General features: G+C 51.6%; 1 protein-coding gene across 2 annotated transcripts in view; it reads left to right on the plus strand.

Annotated features, from left to right (window-relative positions):
* The window catches only part of NUP214 (nucleoporin 214), a 232,051-nt gene that overhangs the window by 96,313 nt on the left and 118,479 nt on the right, over positions 1-17,259 (plus strand). For both annotated transcript variants that reach the window (XM_029612981.1, XM_029612982.1), the window contains exons 21-23: positions 11,856-11,939; positions 12,167-12,427; positions 14,782-14,943. In XM_029612981.1, coding sequence (XP_029468841.1) covers positions 11,856-11,939; positions 12,167-12,427; positions 14,782-14,943 — 507 coding nt within the window. The remainder of the gene's footprint in view (positions 1-11,855; positions 11,940-12,166; positions 12,428-14,781; positions 14,944-17,259) is intronic.

The raw sequence follows: 17,259 nt of genomic DNA on the forward strand, positions 1-17,259 counted from the left end.
CTGGTAGTGCAGTCTTAGAAGACACCTCTCATTTGGAACCTGGAACAGCTTTTTTGGTTGTGTCCTTTTGACTTGGTTCTCACTTTCACTAGGAGCATGGCTTCCATTGTGGCAGCTAGGAGGTTTCCATGGTTGCGGAACTGGTTTCTAAGACCAATGTTACAAAGTTTCCCTTTAAGGGGAATCTGTTGTTGGCAAAGCTTTAGAGAAGATGGCCAAGATTTGGGGAGATTCTGAGGTGCCTAGATTCTCAGAAGACAGGCCTAAGGTTACATTGCGTACTATATAGGCACAAAATAGATTTTGAGATTCAAGAAGGCTTAAACAAGGAAGGTCTTCTGGCAGTCAGAGACCTCTGCTGTTTAGATGGTTTTAGTCCTTTTGTGTATCCAAGAGCAGTGGTAAGGATGGATCCCCAGGGATGGAAGGATCCTCTCATAGCTCCCAGTGAAGTTTCAGGGACCCAGCCTCTGATTCAGGACATAGGTGGTCACCAATCAAAGGTTCCCTGTACGTACCTGGATCAGTCCAGACAGTGGGTTGAGCCTCATGTCCAGCAGAGGGAGACAGAGAAAAACTGAAAAGGTATCCTATATCAGGACAGTGCTCACCCTGCGTCCCTTCAGTATTTCTCTGCCTCCTAGCAGAGGCAGGCAGTTGAACTTGCGGTTCCCTAGCTTTCTCTGTTTTCCACACTGTGGTGATTTCTTTCTTTCTCCTTCTGATTGTTTCCAGGATCAAGCAAGTATTGATTAATTTCTGTATGTAACAAAAAAAAGAATTTGAAGGAAATCAAACTTCTTGTCTATGTGAGACAGCTCTGAATCACAGCTCTTTCAGGGTCCCAGGAGGGATTTTCCCCTTGAGTACTCAGCCTGGGACCCCTCTTCCCAGTGACCACTTGCCTGGCTTAAAGGGGTGATACTGGTGGTCCAGTCACGCCCCCTTTTTGCGCCTGCCCTCAGGTCTTTTAGCAGAGAGGCTCCCATTCCTCTGCTCGTTTCTTTGGGAAAAAAAAAAAAAAAGACCATCGGAGGCACAGCTTACCCACGCTTTTCATTGCAGGTCCAGCAAGGTAAGCAGCCGGGGAAGTGATTACTGGTGGTCCAGTCCCTCTCTTCACCCGTGTGTGTCTAAGCACTTGGAAAAATAAAATTTTTCTTTTTTGGTCAGCTGCAATCCAGGACCCTTTCCCACCTGAATCGCCATGTTTGTGGCCGATTTCGTGTTTTGTGATCCGTTTTTTCCCCCCACCATGCCGCGGCCATCCTTCTGTATAGCATGTGAGGAATTGGCTGTGCGGTTTTCTAGGACTGGGATTTGCTCGCTGTGCCTTCTGGGGGGGTGGGGGGCTCTTTTTCAGAGTCTGCAGCAACAGCCAAGCTCGTAGGGCTCAAAAAACGTCAGGCTCTGCAGGAGCTCAGAGCTGATCCTTTCTCCCTCAGTGCAAGGACGGCAGCCATCTTAAGTACTTGTGTGCTGCAGCTCAAGCAAGGGCTGTGGGGGAGGGGGAGCTTCCACCAACACTGTATCCAGTCCCTGCAACTCCTGATGAGAATGCAGATCAGGATCAGGTTTTTTTTACAGGAGGACCCTTTTCTTTAGATTTTGTCCTCCTTATGCATAAAGCCTTTTTGGCTTCCAGGTCTCTGCAAGGTGGTGCCTTGCCAGTCAGACCTACGCAGGGACCGCCCTCCAAGGTAGCCAAGCATGCCAATGTTCCCACGTCTCTAAGGGTCACGAAGTTAAAAGGCGCGGTGGTTTCAGGAGGGTCTGCCGCTCCGGACGTGCCGGGCAGTGCGGCTGCAGGTACAGGAGCCTCTCCTCCCCCTCCCGCGGGGGGTATGGATGAGGAGCAAAGGAAACAGGCTTCTTTGGAGGGTGATGACCCTCAAGTGGTACATCTGCTCCAGAGGGAGGAGTTGGAACCCCTCATTCCTGCAGTCCTGGCGGAGCTCGGGGTTCAATCTCCACAGTCTGTAGCAGTCTTGTGCAGCAGGCAAGCCTCAGGTGGGTTCAACAATTACTCAGCACCCAGGACCTCCCGTCTGCAGAGGCGGAACAGGCAGAAAGGCTGGAAGGTGCGATTGCGTATGGGGCTGATGCTCTCTATCATCTCCTCAGGGTGCAAGCCAGAGCTATAGTCTCTGGTGTCAGCCAGGCGATTGGGCTGCAGACTCCTCTTGTAAATCGCAGTTGGGTACTCTACCCTTCAAGGATAAGTTACTTTTTGGCGAAGACCTGGACCAGCTTATCAAATCCTTGGGTAACAACAAGGTTCATAAGCTACCGGAAGACCCCGCCCCAAGCAGTCCAGATCCTTTTTTCTGTCACACTCTCGTTTCTGGGGGCAGCGCAGGTACAGCGAACCACGTGGAGCTTTTCAACGAAACACCTCCACTAGGTCTCCAGCATGGACTCACTCCTTTCAGGGCAGATGGCCCTTCCAAGACTGTAGCCATCAAGACACCGCCGCAAAGTCCTCACAATGAGATACGCCTGGCCCATTCCTCCGTTCCAGACTTAGGTGGTCGGCTGTCCCTATTTTTTGAGGAGTGTGCCAAAATTACTTTGAATCAGTGGGTCCTCGAAGTAATCGAAAGAGGCTACGGATTAGAGTTTGCTCGGGATCTCCCGGACCTCTACTTCATCTCTCCCTGCGGAACTCGGAAGCGCTCAGCAGTGTGCCAGACTCTCAACAGGCTTCAAGCACTCGGTGCCATAGTCCCGGTCCCCCTCCAGGAACAGGGATCCGGCCAGTATTCCATCTATTTCATTGTCCCCAAAAAGGATGGCTACTTTCGACTGATCCTGGACCTCAAGAGAGTCAACAAGGCCTCAAGGTTCCCAATTTTCGGATGGAGACCCCGAGGGCGGTCATAGCGACGGTTCGTACAGGGGGAGTTCCTTGCCTCTCTCTACCTGACAGAGGCCTACCTTCACATCCCGGTCCGCCAGGAACACCAGAGATTTCTTCGTCTCAACATCCTGGGACAATATTTTCAGTTTCGAGCACTCCCATTCGGTCTCGCCACCACACCACGCACATTTACCAAGATCATGGTGGTAGTGGCGGCCTTCCTCAGGTGGGAGGGAGTCCTAGTCCACCCGTACCTGGACGACTGGCTTATTCAGGCAAAGTCGGAGGACCTGTGCGTGATAGCGGTCAACCAGGTCTTGTTGGTTCTCACCTCCCTCGAGTGGATAGTCAATTTCTCAAAGAGCAACCTCAAGCCCTCTTGGTCCTCGAATTCTTAGGAGCACGCTTCGACACTCATGTGGGCAAAGTTCTGTTACCCGAGGTCCGTGCACTCAAGCTCATGGGTCAAGTCCAACATCTATTCCCTGTACGTACCTGGATCAGTCCAGACCGTGGGTTATGTCCCCATTCCAGCAGATGGAGTCAGCCCAAAGCTTCGAGGGGGCGTCACCATAAGTACTACTACCCCCTCTGCAGGAGTTCAGTATCTTCTGACTCCAGCAGATGCGAGTAGTGGAATCTGGGCTTGCTCCCGATTTCCTAGAAACTTTCTTGTTTCCCCTTGTTTAGGGCTTTCTTCTCTGTATTGTTAGCTTTGGTCTTGGATCAAGTTGTACTTTAGTTTAAAAAAAAAAAAAAGGGTTAATTGGTTAATTGGGGAGGCGTGGCTTCTCTGTTGTGCTGGCTCTCTGCCTTCCTTTTTCTTTGCTCTCAGCGCTGGTCTGTGTCTCTCCCGGGGTAAGTCGCTTTGCTGTTATTTCTTGGCTGTACTTTTCTTTTCAGCTTGGTTACTGCGACTGCCGGTGAGACCGGCCTCCTTCGCTTGCTCCCGCGGCCATTTTTGCCGGCTCCTCGTGGGCAGCAGGGAGAGCTATTTCGGCGGGCTGTGAGGCCAGGAAGGCCCCCCCGCGGCGCCGCTTGGGTTTCTTTTCTCGGCGGGTAGTACGGGCCGTCCGGGCCCCCCCCGCAGCGGCGCGCCGTCTCGCGGCCCCCCCCCCCCCGCCCCCCCCGAGGCTGCCGAGTGTTTTTTCACCGTCGGGGCTGTCTTTCTAAGCGCGTGCCATGCCGCGGCCGTTGCGTTGCTCGGCCTGCGGCGAGCCAGGATCGCGCATTTCTAGGGAGGGCATCTGTGCTAGGTGCCTCCCAGGGGGGGAAGGCACGTCCGGGCCCCGTACTTATTTTTCAGCGTTCGCAGCCTTGCCCGGGCGGCGTGGGCCGGCCCCTCCCCCATTCCTGGCGGGAACGGCGGCCATTTTGCACGCGCTGCGCCCCCGAAGGGGATCAGACGGTGCTGGAGGATGGGGAGGCCTCGGAGGGCCCTCCCCCGATCTTATTACCGGAGGCAGCTACGGAGGTGGACTCACAGGGACAGGGTCCCCCGGGGCCCCCACCCGCGGAGGTCACCCCGAGTAGGCCGGGGTTTTCTCCAGAGTTCATTCGGTTGATGCATACAGCGTACCTGCAGGAACTGGCGGCTCCCGTGGGGCCTCCACCACCCAAGCTACCGCGGCCTTCGGCCCTCTCTCCGGCCCCTCCCCCGCCGGTGGGCGTACGGGCCCCGCAGCTCCCCGCCCACGTCCGGCTCCCCGTGGGTTCAGGGGGGACTGGGTCGGACCCGGTTTCCCCAGGATCGGACCCTGCCGCTACGGGACAAGGGGATTCTACGTCAGAGGGGGAGGATCCACGCACGCTGCGCCTTTTCCAGCGGGATGAGCTGGATGACTTAATCCCGCAGATCATTCAGGGGTTGGACCTCGATCCCCCGCCAGCTCCCGTCGCGCCGGCTGTAGTCACGTCTTCGAAGAAGGGAGATCCGGTACTGGCAGCACTTCGTCCGCGGGCGCGGGCATTTCCCATTCACGAGTCGTTTCTGCAACTCCTCACCAGGGAATGGGATTCCCCGGAGGCTGCTCTAAAGGGCAGCCGCGCCATGGAGAGGCTGTACCCGCTGCCGGAAGATTTTCTGGATCTCATCAAGGTACCCAGGGTGGACTCCGCGGTGACGGCGGTCACGAAAAGGACCACCATTCCGGTGACGGGTGGAGCGGCGTTAAGGGACACGCAGGATCGCAAGTTGGAAGTCTTCCTCAAGCGGGTCTTCGAGGTCTCCGCAGTGGGGCTGCGGGCGGCGATGTGCAGCTCGCTTGCCCAGCGGGCTAGTCTCCTCTGGGTGCAGCTACTGCTCACTTCTCAGGTGCTGCCACCCGAGGAGGCCGCTCAAGCGGATAGGCTGGAAGCCGCGGTGGCTTACGGGGCTGACGCCTCCTATGATCTCTTCAGGGTCCTCGCCCGCTCCATGGCCTCTGTGGTGGCGGCGCGTCGGCTCCTATGGCTACGCAACTGGGCGGCGGACACGTCCTCCAAGTCGAGCCTGGGTTCCCTGCCATTCAGGGGTAAGTTCCTATTTGGGGAGGATGTGGACCAGATCATCAAGTCGCTGGGGGAAAACGCGGTCCATCGCCTGCCGGAAGACAGATATCGCTCCACCAGGGCTTTCTCGTCCTCCCGGACCAGAGCCAGGGCGCAAAGACGATATAGGAGTTACAGACCGGCGACAGCCCGACCCCCCCCCCTCCAGGTCTCAGCCCTGGTCGCGCTCCTTTCGCGGGCGCCGCCCCGCGCGTCCCGCTTCCTCGGCGGGACAACCTTCTCCCAAGTCCTCGCAATGATGTTCAGCTCGCCCACTCCGCCGTCCCCAAGATTGGGGGGCGGCTAGCGTTCTTCTACGAGGAGTGGGCGCGGATCACCTCGGATCAGTGGGTCTTGGACACCATAGGACGGGGCTACGAGTTGGAGTTTGTCCGCACTCCCAAGGGACGGTTCATTTTCTCCCCTTGCGGCTCTGCCATCAAGCGAAGGGCGGTCCAGCTGACACTGGACAGACTGTGGGAGATAGGCGCCATTGTGTCCGTGCCCTCCGGAGAGGTGGGCTTGGGTCACTATTCCATCTACTTCGTCGTACCGAAGAAAGACGGTTCCTTCCGCCCCATACTGGACTTGAAGGAAGTCAACAAATCTCTTCGAGTGACCCGGTTCCGCATGGAAACGCTGCATTCAGTGATCGCGGCGGTGCATCGAGGGGAGTTCCTGGCCTCCTTGGACCTGACGGAGGCCTATCTGCACATCCCCATCCGGCGGGAGCATCATCGGCTTCTACGTTTCAAGATCCTGGACCAGCATTTCCAGTTTGTGGCGCTTCCGTTCGGATTGGCAACGGCCCCGCGCACCTTCACCAAGATAATGGTTGTCGTGGCGGCTGCCCTTCGGAAGGAGGGTATTCTAGTCCACCCCTATCTGGACGATTGGCTCATCAGAGCGAAGTCGTTTCGGCATGGACAGGCTGCTGTGGCCAGGGTGATAGAGTTTCTGCAGTCCCTGGGATGGGTGGTCAACTTCTCCAAGAGCTCCCTCGTGCCCTCGCAGCGCTTGTACTTCTTGGGGGCGACCTTCGACACCCGTCTGGGAGCGGTCTTCCTACGCCAGGACAAGGCGCAAGCCCTGCGGGAGCACATACAGGGGTTTTCTGCATTACCAGCTCCCACCTCCTGGGACTATCTGCAGCTCCTGGGGGTCATGGGTTCCACCATCGACATGGTCCCTTGGGCTTTTGCGCACCTCCGACCTCTGCAACGAGCACTCCTCTCCCGTTGGAAACCTCTTTCGCAGGACTACCAGGTGATCCTTCCACTGCCCCAGGTTGCCAGGAGCAGTCTGGCCTGGTGGATGGTCCCGGAGCATCTGGTTCGCGGCGTCTCCCTCGATCTGCCAAATTGGGTAGTGGTAACCACCGACGCCAGTCTCACAGGCTGGGGAGCAGTCTGCGACCGCAGCGCCACACAAGGGACGTGGTCCGCGGAAGAGGCGAAGTGGTCCATCAATCGTCTGGAGACCAGAGCGGTCAGGCTGGCGCTCCTCCACTTCCTTCCACTCCTTCGGAATCGAGAAGTCAATCTTATCGGACAACGCGACGACGGTGGCCTACATCAATCGACAGGGCGGCACTCGAAGCCCGCAGGTCGCGATCGAGGCCGCAATGCTGATGCAGTGGGCGGAGAGGCACCTGGCCTGTCTGGCGGCCTCGCACATCGCGGGCGTGGACAACGTCCAGGCGGATTTCCTCAGCCGTCAGCTGCTGGACCCCGGAGAGTGGTCCCTCTCCGACGAGGCCATGCAGTTGCTCGTACGGAGGTGGGGATCTCCCCACCTGGATCTCATGGCGACTGCACAAAATGCCAAGGCCCCTCGTTTTCTTCAGCCGCCGGAGAGAGCGGGGTCGGAGGGTGTCGATGCTCTCGCGCTCCCGTGGCCGGCCGATCTGCTCCTCTACGCGTTCCCCCCGTGGCTGCTGGTGGGAAGACTACTCCGCCGGATAGAGGCTCATCAGGGGACTGTAATCTTCGTCGCGCCAGAGTGGCCAAGACGTCCTTGGTTCGCGGACCTCCTCCTCCTGGTAATCGACGGACCCATCCGGCTGGGCCATCTTCCCCGCCTCCTCCACCAGGGACCGGTATTTTTCGACCAGGCAGAACTCTTCTGTCTTGCGGCCTGGCTTTTGAGAGGCGCCGCCTCCGGCGACGGGGCTATCCGGAGGCGGTAGTGTCAACGCTGCTGCGTTCTCGGAAGGCTTCCACGTCTGTGGCCTATGTGCGGGTCTGGAAGGTGTTCGAGCAGTGGTGTACCGGCCTGAACACAAGACCCACGGAGGCGTCGGTTCCTCAGATCCTCCAGTTTCTACAAGCGGGAGTGGACAAGGGGCTCGCTTACAACTCCCTCCGGGTTCAAGTGGCCGCCCTTGGCTCCCTTCTGCGTGACGGAGGTTCGCTGTTACAACATCCAGACATCGTCCGTTTTCTCAAGGGGGTCAAACATTTGCAACCTCCATTGCGGGACCCTTGTCCCTCCTGGAGTCTCAATCTGGTACTACGTTCTATGTCGGGACCTCATTTGAACCGCTGAGGAATGCGACGATCAAGGATATCACTCTCAAGACTGTGTTCCTGGTGGCCATCTGCTCGGCTCGGCGGATTTTGGAGCTCCAGGCTCTGTCGTGTAGAGAGCCCTATCTCCGATTCTCCGATTCGGGAGTGTCTCTTCGTACTGTGCCCTCCTTCCTTCCGAAGGTGGTTTCTGCGTTCCATGTGAATCAGACGGTGGAACTGCCATCTTTCCCTTCGTCTGAACCGAGGTCTCTCCGTCTACTTGATGTCAAGCGCACTCTGCGCATCTACCTGGAGGCTACGAATGATTTCCGGACTTCGGATCATCTTTTCGTCCTTTGGTCCGGGCCCCGGAAGGGTTCTCAGGCCTCGAAGACGACCATCGCCAGATGGCTGAAGGCCGGTATTGCCGCTTCCTACATTGGGGTGGGGCGGCCCCCGCCGCCTGGCATTGTAGCGCATTCCATCCGGTCGCAGGCAGCCTCCTGGGCGGAGACCCGCTCGGTCTCTTCGCAAGAAATCTGTAGAGCGGCCACCTGGAAATCGTTGCACACGTTCTCAGGACACTATCGCCTACACCTCGCCTCGTCCGTCCATGGACATTTTGGTGAACAGGTTCTACGAGCGGGCCTCGCAGGACCCCACCCGGTCTAGGGAAGCTTGGGTACATCCCACGGTCTGGACTGATCCAGGTACGTACAGGGAAAAGAAAATTATTACTTACCTGCTAATTTTCGTTCCTGTAGTACCACGGATCAGTCCAGACGCCCACCGCACTTGGGTCTTCATCCTGCTCGGCTGTCTTTGGTGGCTGATTCGCCTCAGCTGTTCTATGGTAGTGGCTTTTCTACTGTTTTTCTCTCACGTGTTCCCTGTGTTCACTGTCTTGTGCTTGTTTTCTTAGGGGTCAACACGCGATGTGGCCTCCCATCCGTTGGTGGGACGGTACAGTTTCTCTAGTTACATTTTCAACGGCTTATTGTTGCCGTCTTGTTTAAACTTGATCCAATTCAGGGGTTTTCTGTTTCCTCGGGCTTTGATATTCTCGATACTGAACTCCTGCAGAGGGGGTAGTAGTACTTATGGTGACGCCCCCTCGAAGCTTTGGGCTGACTCCATCTGCTGGAATGGGGACATAACCCACGGTCTGGACTGATCCATGGTACTACAGGAACGAAAATTAGCAGGTAAGTAATAATTTTCTTTTATCTCTCACAGTCCCCATGGCCTGGGATTATCTCCAGGTTCTGGGCACTATGGCTTCAACTATAGATTTGGATCCCTGGGCTTTTGCGCGTATGCGTTCTTTGCAGAAAGCTTTGCTATCCCGCTGGAAGCCGGTCTCAGAGGAGTTTGACACCTTTACCACTTTCCGATGTTACCATCGATAGCATGCAGTGGTGGCTCTCTCTTGCCCACCTGTTGAAGGGAATGCCCTTGCAGACACCTCAGTAGATTGTTGTGACAACGGATGCCAGCCTCTCTGGCTGGGGAGCGGTGTGTCAGAATCAGTCTACCAGGGACGATGGACCCCAATCCAGTCTCAGTGGCACATCAATCGTCTGGAGACCCGAGTGGTCCGTCTGGCTCTCAAGACTTTTCTGCCCTTGATCACTCGCAAAGCTGTGCGAGTCCTCTCTGACAATTCCACCACGATAGCTTACATCAATCACCAGGGGGGCACAAGGAGTCATCCGGTTGCCCTGGAAGCCAGCAAGCTGCTAGCCTGGGCGGAGTGCCATCTGGAACGGCTAGGGGCCTCCCATATTGCGGGAAAGGAGAACATTCAAGCCAACTTCCTGAGTCATCAGCATCTAGACCCCAGAGATTGGGAGTTGTCCGGAGAGGCGATGGATTTGATTGTGCACAAGTGGGGAGTCCCTCACTTAGAACTGAAGACTACTCTGAGCAATGCAAAGGCCCCCAGATTCTTCAGCCCCAGAAGGGAGCACTGCTCAGAAGGAGTGGATGCACTGGTCCTACCCTGGCCTCATGATGTCCTCCTTTACGTGTTCCCACCTTGGACTCTGGTGGGAAAGGAACTCAGAAGAATAGAACTCCATAGGGGGCCGGTCGTCTTCGTGGCGCCGGAGTGGCCTCTGAGACCGTGGTTCACGGATCTGGTGAACTTCGCTATGGACGGTCCTCTCTGCCTTGGCCATCTGCCAAACCTGCTCCGACAGGGTCCAGTATTAGGCATCTGTATGAGCAGAACGTTTTTGGTTTCTCAGCAGAAAATTTGTGAGTCAGCAACTTGGTATTTCTTCCATTCCTTTTTGAAACTTCGTTTAGATATACAAGACAGGGAGGAGGCTTCCTTTGCCTCGGAAGTGTTGAGAGAAGGTTTAGCAGCATCCTGCCCTGTTCAGAAATAGCTTGGGTTTATCCCATGGATCTGGGCTGGTTTGGCTAGAAGGAGAAATTTGTTCTTACCTGATAAATTCCTTTCCTTGATTTCAGCCAAACCAGTCCAGAACTCTTCCTATACTGCCAGATGTCTGATATTCATAAGAACATAAGATATGCTATACTGGGTCAGTCCAAGGGTCCAACAAACCCAGTATCCTGTTTCCAACAGTGGCCAATCCAAGTCATAAGTACCTGGCAAGAACCCAAACAGATAAATCGCAAGCTATTATTGCTTTTAATTACTATAATAGAAGTTTATAGATTTTTTCCACTAACTGCTGTAACCACATCCTCTGGCAATGAATTCCAGAGCTTAACTATGCGCTGAGGGAAAAAGAATTTTCTTCAATTTGTTTTAAATGAGCTGCATTCTAACTTCATGGAGTGGCCCCTGGTCCTTTATTATCTGAGAGAGTAAATAACCGATTTCTTAAAGTCCTTTCATGATTTTGTAGACTTCTATCATAAGCCCTCTGTCGTCTATTTTCCAAGCTGAACAGCCGTAACTTCCTTAACCTTTCCTCACAGGGCAACCATTCCATGCCCCTTATCATTTTGGTCGCCCTTCTCTGCACTTTCTCCAGTGCAGCTATATCCTTTTTGAGATGCAGTGACCAGAACCGCACACAGTATTCAAGGTGCAGTCTCAGTGATAGTAAGTAGAAGAGTGTATTATATGCTGTTGCGGAGAAGAGGTAAGTTGATCTCTACCACTGTAAATAGTCTGTTTCCTTAGAAGCCCCCTAGTTAGAAAGGAGATTAAAATTTTTCATAAGTTAGTTTGTTACAGGTAATAGTTGCAGGTTGTCAGCACCAATGCCTATAAGGGGAGATATCAGTGAACTTGTTAATATCTCTGTATCTGCTGATTGGTGGGCATAACTCATGCATCTGAATTAGTTTGGCTGGACTGAAAGAAAGGAAATTATCAGGTAATAACAAATTTCTACTTTATATCATTTTCATATTTTAAAAAATTCTATTCTTAAGTTGAGTGAAGATGAATACAAAAAAAATGGTTCAAAACCAAAACGTTTCATCTGCAGAATCAAACCATATTCTTGGTGGCACAAGTAGGTTTTCCACTGATATAAATGTAAACATATTGAATAGGCAGACCAATTTTGACCATATTAACAAAATGAAAAATTTGTCTTCAGAAATAAGAGAACTGGAGGCAGAGAACAATAGTGTACTTGCACATTATTATGTATAAAAAAACAGCGAATAACATTGTTACAATATGTAATTAGTAAAAGAAACCTTTCTATTCCATGTGTAATAATTGTTTCCAATTTCAGTGGCAGTATGTGGGCATGAGTTACACTGCTGATGTTTGAGAATTTCATACTTGCTTACACATAATTAATCTGCCCATCATCAGGCAAGTTATAATTCAGAGTACATACAAGTAACCTGAATTTGCTGATACAATGCTTGGTACTGCTGACCCAACCATTCTAACCCCATGCTTCTCCCCTTGAGATGAGTTATGGGATAAAACTACTCTCCTCTCTGTTCTTTTGCAGCCAAACTATCCTCCGTGAAACAGGCTCAGCTGAGAAGTTTTCTAAGCAAGAGAAAGACTCCTCCTGTGCGCTCCTTGGCACCAGGTATCTATCATCTCAAACATGCATTTTGAAAATGAATTTAGCTCCCGGTTTCATTGCAAGTGAAACGCATGTGACAGATGTGCACCTTAATGATTCTGTAATCATCATCTCGTCACTTTTTAGAGAAGATATTTATTGAAGTGACTGATAATTGCAAATCTTACCAGGGTGTCTTATCTCTCTTGGTCTCCCAGCTGTTTAGTGATTCTTCTCCTTTGGTTTTGCAGCCAGTCTGTCCCGCTCAGTGTTTCTGTCTCCAAAGTATTGTGAAGATTTGGATGATGTTAGCTCCACATCGTCCATCTCCCAGGCTTTAGATAATGAAGATGTGAGGAGTGTGGAAGAAGAGGAGGAGGAGGAGGAGGTAGTTGCACCAGCCCGTATCCCTCGACATGCCCCAGTGGTTCGCACATCCTCTATTCAGCCTGGTCTGGTCACTCAGTCTCCACCGTTTGGGAAACCCCAGCTGGGCCCTGCTGTTAACCTAAGTAAGTACACCAAGGGCCTGTCTCCTGCACCCCTGTCTCTGAATAGAGGGACAGGTTCGCCTGCTGGAAATACTTCACTATTGCACTGTAAAGTTTGGAGTTTTTTTGTTGAATATTTTTGTATTCAGTGCCTTTTGTTCGAAGGACAGATTATAAATGTGAAGAATGAATGAATAAATAAGTAAAGTGAATGTTCAGTGTAGGAAGGGAAATGCTTTGGGTTTATAATTTTAGGCTTGTCCTTAGAGCATGTTTTAGGCATGTTTGTGAGTGCTTTGAGAGAGAGGATATAGTATGATGGTAGTCTGGGGAAGGAATAGGCAGGGCAGATGCTCATGGTATGAGTGCGAATGTGCTAAGGGTGCAGCACATGCTCCGCAAAAAGTTATTCTCCAGGTTTATTGGATCACTACTTATGTTTTTTATTTGTAGACATTTGATATTCTACCTTTTACCACAAGTGGCCTCAAGGCGCATTATGGTAAATTTAATTAACAGACAGTAACCATTTTAGGATTTTATACAATTAAGATAACTTTACAACAAGCTTCTGACAGTTTTGTCAAGCAGTAGCATCCAGAATGGGGCCATGGCCTTGCTCAAAATGAACAGTTTAGGGGATGGTCTGACAGTATCTGGAGGAAAGGGCTGAGGCTTTGATCAAGGTGGATGGTGAAAGGAATAATCCAGGGGATAGAGAATTCTACTGAAAGGTCTGGGTTCAAGGAAGGGGTTCTGTTGGGAAGGTCTGAGAGAAGAGCCATGCTTTAACTTTTTTTCTGAAAGTGAGGGCTTTAGGCTTAGAGTTAGTGGAATCTTGTTCCAAATATTTGAAGTGTAGCAGTTGAAGAATCAGAGGTTGGTACATGGTAGTCTAGCAGAGGAGAGGAGTACAATGAAGAGCCAATTGAGAGGATCATCGAGCTCTTGTAGGTGTGTAAAAAAATAAGTTGAGAGAGGAATTCTGGGGTCTGTTCCTCCACACATTTGAAGACAATGCGTAAGGTTTTGAACTTAATCCAGTTTTCAGTTGGGAGCCAATGGAGTTGAGATAGAATTGGTTGGATGTGACCTGTGGCTTTGGCTCTTATCAGCTGTGCTTTTGAGGAGCTGAAGGCACTTCATGTTTGTTTGTGAGATGCCATTGAATAAAGAGTTGCAATAGTCGGTTCTGCTGGTAATTAATACATGGATCTCAGTGGTGAGCCTGTATTTGTCTAGGTAGTTTTGTAGTTGGTGGATTTTTTGCAGATGCATGAAGGAGGTTCTTACTACCTTTGAGATGTGGGATTCCATGTTGAGATCCTGGTTTGTAGAACCTCCTAGGCTTCATAACAAATCTTTGGGATGTAGTGGAGTACCTAATATGGGGGGTAGTGATTGTAATTGATATATTTGACAGCTGATCTGGAGGGGTTCAGTTTGCTTTGTGGTCATTGAGCTGTTGGGCAACTGCAGTGAGACAGTTATTGAGATTAGCAATGAAGAACTTCTGGTCTGGGCTGATTTTGACAGAGAGTTGAATGCCAAAGGATTCAAAGAGGTCCAAATTGGTTGAATGTGAATATGGAAAAGGACTGGGGAGAGGACTGAGCCTGGGGGACTCCACATGAGAATCCTCTGAGTTTTGAGGAGTCATTGGTTCAAGTAATGGATTGAGTTCTGTTAAACAGAAATGATTCAAAACATTTAATGGCGGTGCCTTTGGTGGCAGTGTCACCTAGCTGTCGAATTAGGAGTTGGTGATCGACAGTGTCAAAGGTGGCAGATAAATCTAGTAGGACAAAGCGGGACTTGCTGTCTGAATCAGCATGAAGGTGAATATTATTTGATATGGTCAGCAGGACAGATTCAGTTCCATGGCCTTCCCTGAACCCAGATTGGTGGCTATGTAGAAAATTGCCGTCTTCCAGGAAATCGAGAAGCTGGAGATAAACTATTTTTCCCACTATTTTTGATTGGAAGGGGAGGCTGGAAACAGGGTGGTAGTCCAATTTTTTCAGAACCAAGTTGTTTTTAGGGATAGGTTTGATTGCCATTTTGAGTTATTGGGGAAGGGAACCTTGGGTTAGGATGGCTTTTATGATAGTTGATAACCATAGTAGTTAACTTCAGCTCAAGGACCAGAAGGCTGCAGAGCAGGAGAGAAGTCAAAAGCAGATTTAAGAGGGGCTTTCATACTTCAAAGTGAGGTGTAACAGGTCCCAGCAACTTCCAAGCCTACCTCATGCCTGACCCAGTCTCCCTATGTGACATCCGTTTTCTTACCAAGTGATTTTAATGTCACAAACTCTGCAGTGTTTTCTCCAACACATGTTTAAAATGAAACAGTTATTCTTGTTTCTTGATTTCAGTGCCTGCATCTGTGAGCAGAGCAGTTCCACAGGGAGCAGACAGCACAATGCTAGTGACCAAAACAGTGAAACATGGAGCGCCTCCTGCTACAGTCCCCATCCCAGCAACACAGGCAGCTGCTGCTGCGGCACTTCGGCGCCAGATGGCCAATCAGACTTCAGGTAATTGTGCAGCTAACCAATAAAGCACCATATTTGGTTTATTCTCTTGTACTGCATAGAGAAAACAGAATCCAGAGCTCAGGATGTGTTCTCCCTACAGCTGGTGTCAGGCAATTAGTTGATATCATTATAGACTCATTACTGTGTTTATTGTGTGGCACATCCTGCCTGTAAAGAAAACATGTTATATGCACTATATAAAATCATGTAATAAACTGCATTCTCACACAGGACAAGCAAGGATGGTAGTCCTCACATATGGGTGACATCACAGGATGGAGCCCAATCACGGAACACTTTTGTCAAAGTTTCTAGAACTTTGACTGGCACCTACTGGGCATGCCCAGGATGGCACTAACCCTGCAACCATCAGGGGTCCCCCTTCAGTCTTCTTTTTTCCGCGCAGCAGTAGCCACGCAGGTTAAGGAGCTCTACAGAGATTCCTGACAGGAATTTTCCTCACGGAATTACTTCATAATTTAATACCCCACAGGGGTCCCCCTGTTGAATTTTTACTTCCGCGGTGGTCCGGTAAGTTTTTTTACCCGATTCCGGTCGATTCCCATTGGGTTCGGCCCTCACGGCCTACTGGCCGTCGACCACACCGCGGCTAAATTTTTTGAGAGGCCATGGCTTCGGGGTTCCGTCGATGCCCCAACTGCACTCGCACAATGTCAATTACCGACCCTCACAAGGTCTGTGTAATGTGCTTAGGGAGTGAGCATGATGTCCTTATTTGCACCAAATGTGCCCTTATGACACCAAAAGGTCGCAAGGCTAGAATGGAGAAGATGGAACTTCTCTTTGTCTCAAATCCTGACGTTGTCCATAGCCTCGATATCGTCCGAGCCGACACCGTCTATGTCGTGCCAGTATCGTGCACCGACCAATGTCCAACCAGCATCGACGACTCCGCAGCCATCGACCACTCTCTGTTCCTCCGCAGGAAAAAGACCGAGGAGATCGTCGGGAAGAACATCGACACTGTAGGTCTCAGACCATCGACGCAGGCAAGCCCTCGACATCGCCACTGTCTGAGCCGCTGCCGAAGAAACCCCGTCCAGAAAAGGCATCGTCCCGATCTGGGTCACCGAGGCAGCCTTCACCTGGACAGGTGATAGGAGCCGCGATTCCACCTCCAACGGTGGTCCCTCCGGCTATGCCTCTACCTCCTCCGGCATCGGGGCTTCACGCTCCAAGTTTCCGAGAGGAATTAGATCAGATGATTCAAGAGGCCATTGGCAGAGTGATGCAAGGCTTCAAGATTCCGCCGGTGCTGATTCCTGAACCGGCTACCGATCCAATCCATGTAGCGCTAGCACCGCTACTGACTAGGATGGAAGCGCTGCTCTCTGCTTTTCCTCCGATGGATCCGGGGGCACTGATTGGCCTGGTGCCCTCCTCCCCAATTCGTCTCTCAATTCCTCTCTCATCGATAGAAGGAGAAACACAGTTATTCCTTCCTCCATCGGGAGTCCTACCTATGCCTCGGCCATCGATGTCACCGATAGCGTCTTTGCTACCATCAGTGCCCCCGATCCGGCCATCGATGCCTTCGGTGCCTCAACCAGGACCTTCAGGAATATCAACATTCCGACCCTCTGAGGATCCTAGGGGTGCTGGTGATGAAACCTATGATACATGGACAGATGACTCACCCCAGGATACCGATGACTTACCATCACCACCCTCTCCTGCTGAAAGCAGGTCGCGTTCTCCCCCAGAGGACTTGTCCTTCATTAAATTTGTGAAGGAAGTGTCTGAATTGGTTCCATTCCAACTTCAGACAGAACAGGATGATAGACACCAGCTGATGGAACTTCTGCAATTTCTGGATGCTCCTAAAGAAATCACCTCTATCCCTATCCATAATGTCCTCTTGGATCTTCTAAAGAGGAATTGGGAGCATCCTGGTTCGGTGGCATCAGTTAACCAAAAAGCAGACACCACATACCTAGTCCAATCAACTCCAGGTTTTCAAAAAACCCAATTGGATCACCATTCAGTGGTGGTTGAGTCAGCCCAAAAGAAAGCCCGACGCTCCAAGCCTCATTCTTCTTTCCCTCCAGGGAAAGAGCAAAAGTTCCTGGATGCCATAGGTCGGCGTGTCTTTCACGGGTCAATGCTTATATCCCGCATTGCCTCTTACCAACTGTATATGACCCAGTACAACAGGGTCCTCTTTAAGCAAATGCAGGACTTTGCTGAGTCCCTACCTCAGCAGTTTCAAGAGCAATTACATGCGCTGGCTCAAAAAGAATTAGAAGCGAGCAAACATGAAATAAGATCAGCATATGACATTTTTGACACCACTTC

This window comes from Rhinatrema bivittatum, chromosome 8 (assembly GCF_901001135.1).
Source record: "Rhinatrema bivittatum chromosome 8, aRhiBiv1.1, whole genome shotgun sequence".
Lineage (NCBI taxonomy): Eukaryota > Metazoa > Chordata > Amphibia > Gymnophiona > Rhinatrematidae > Rhinatrema > Rhinatrema bivittatum.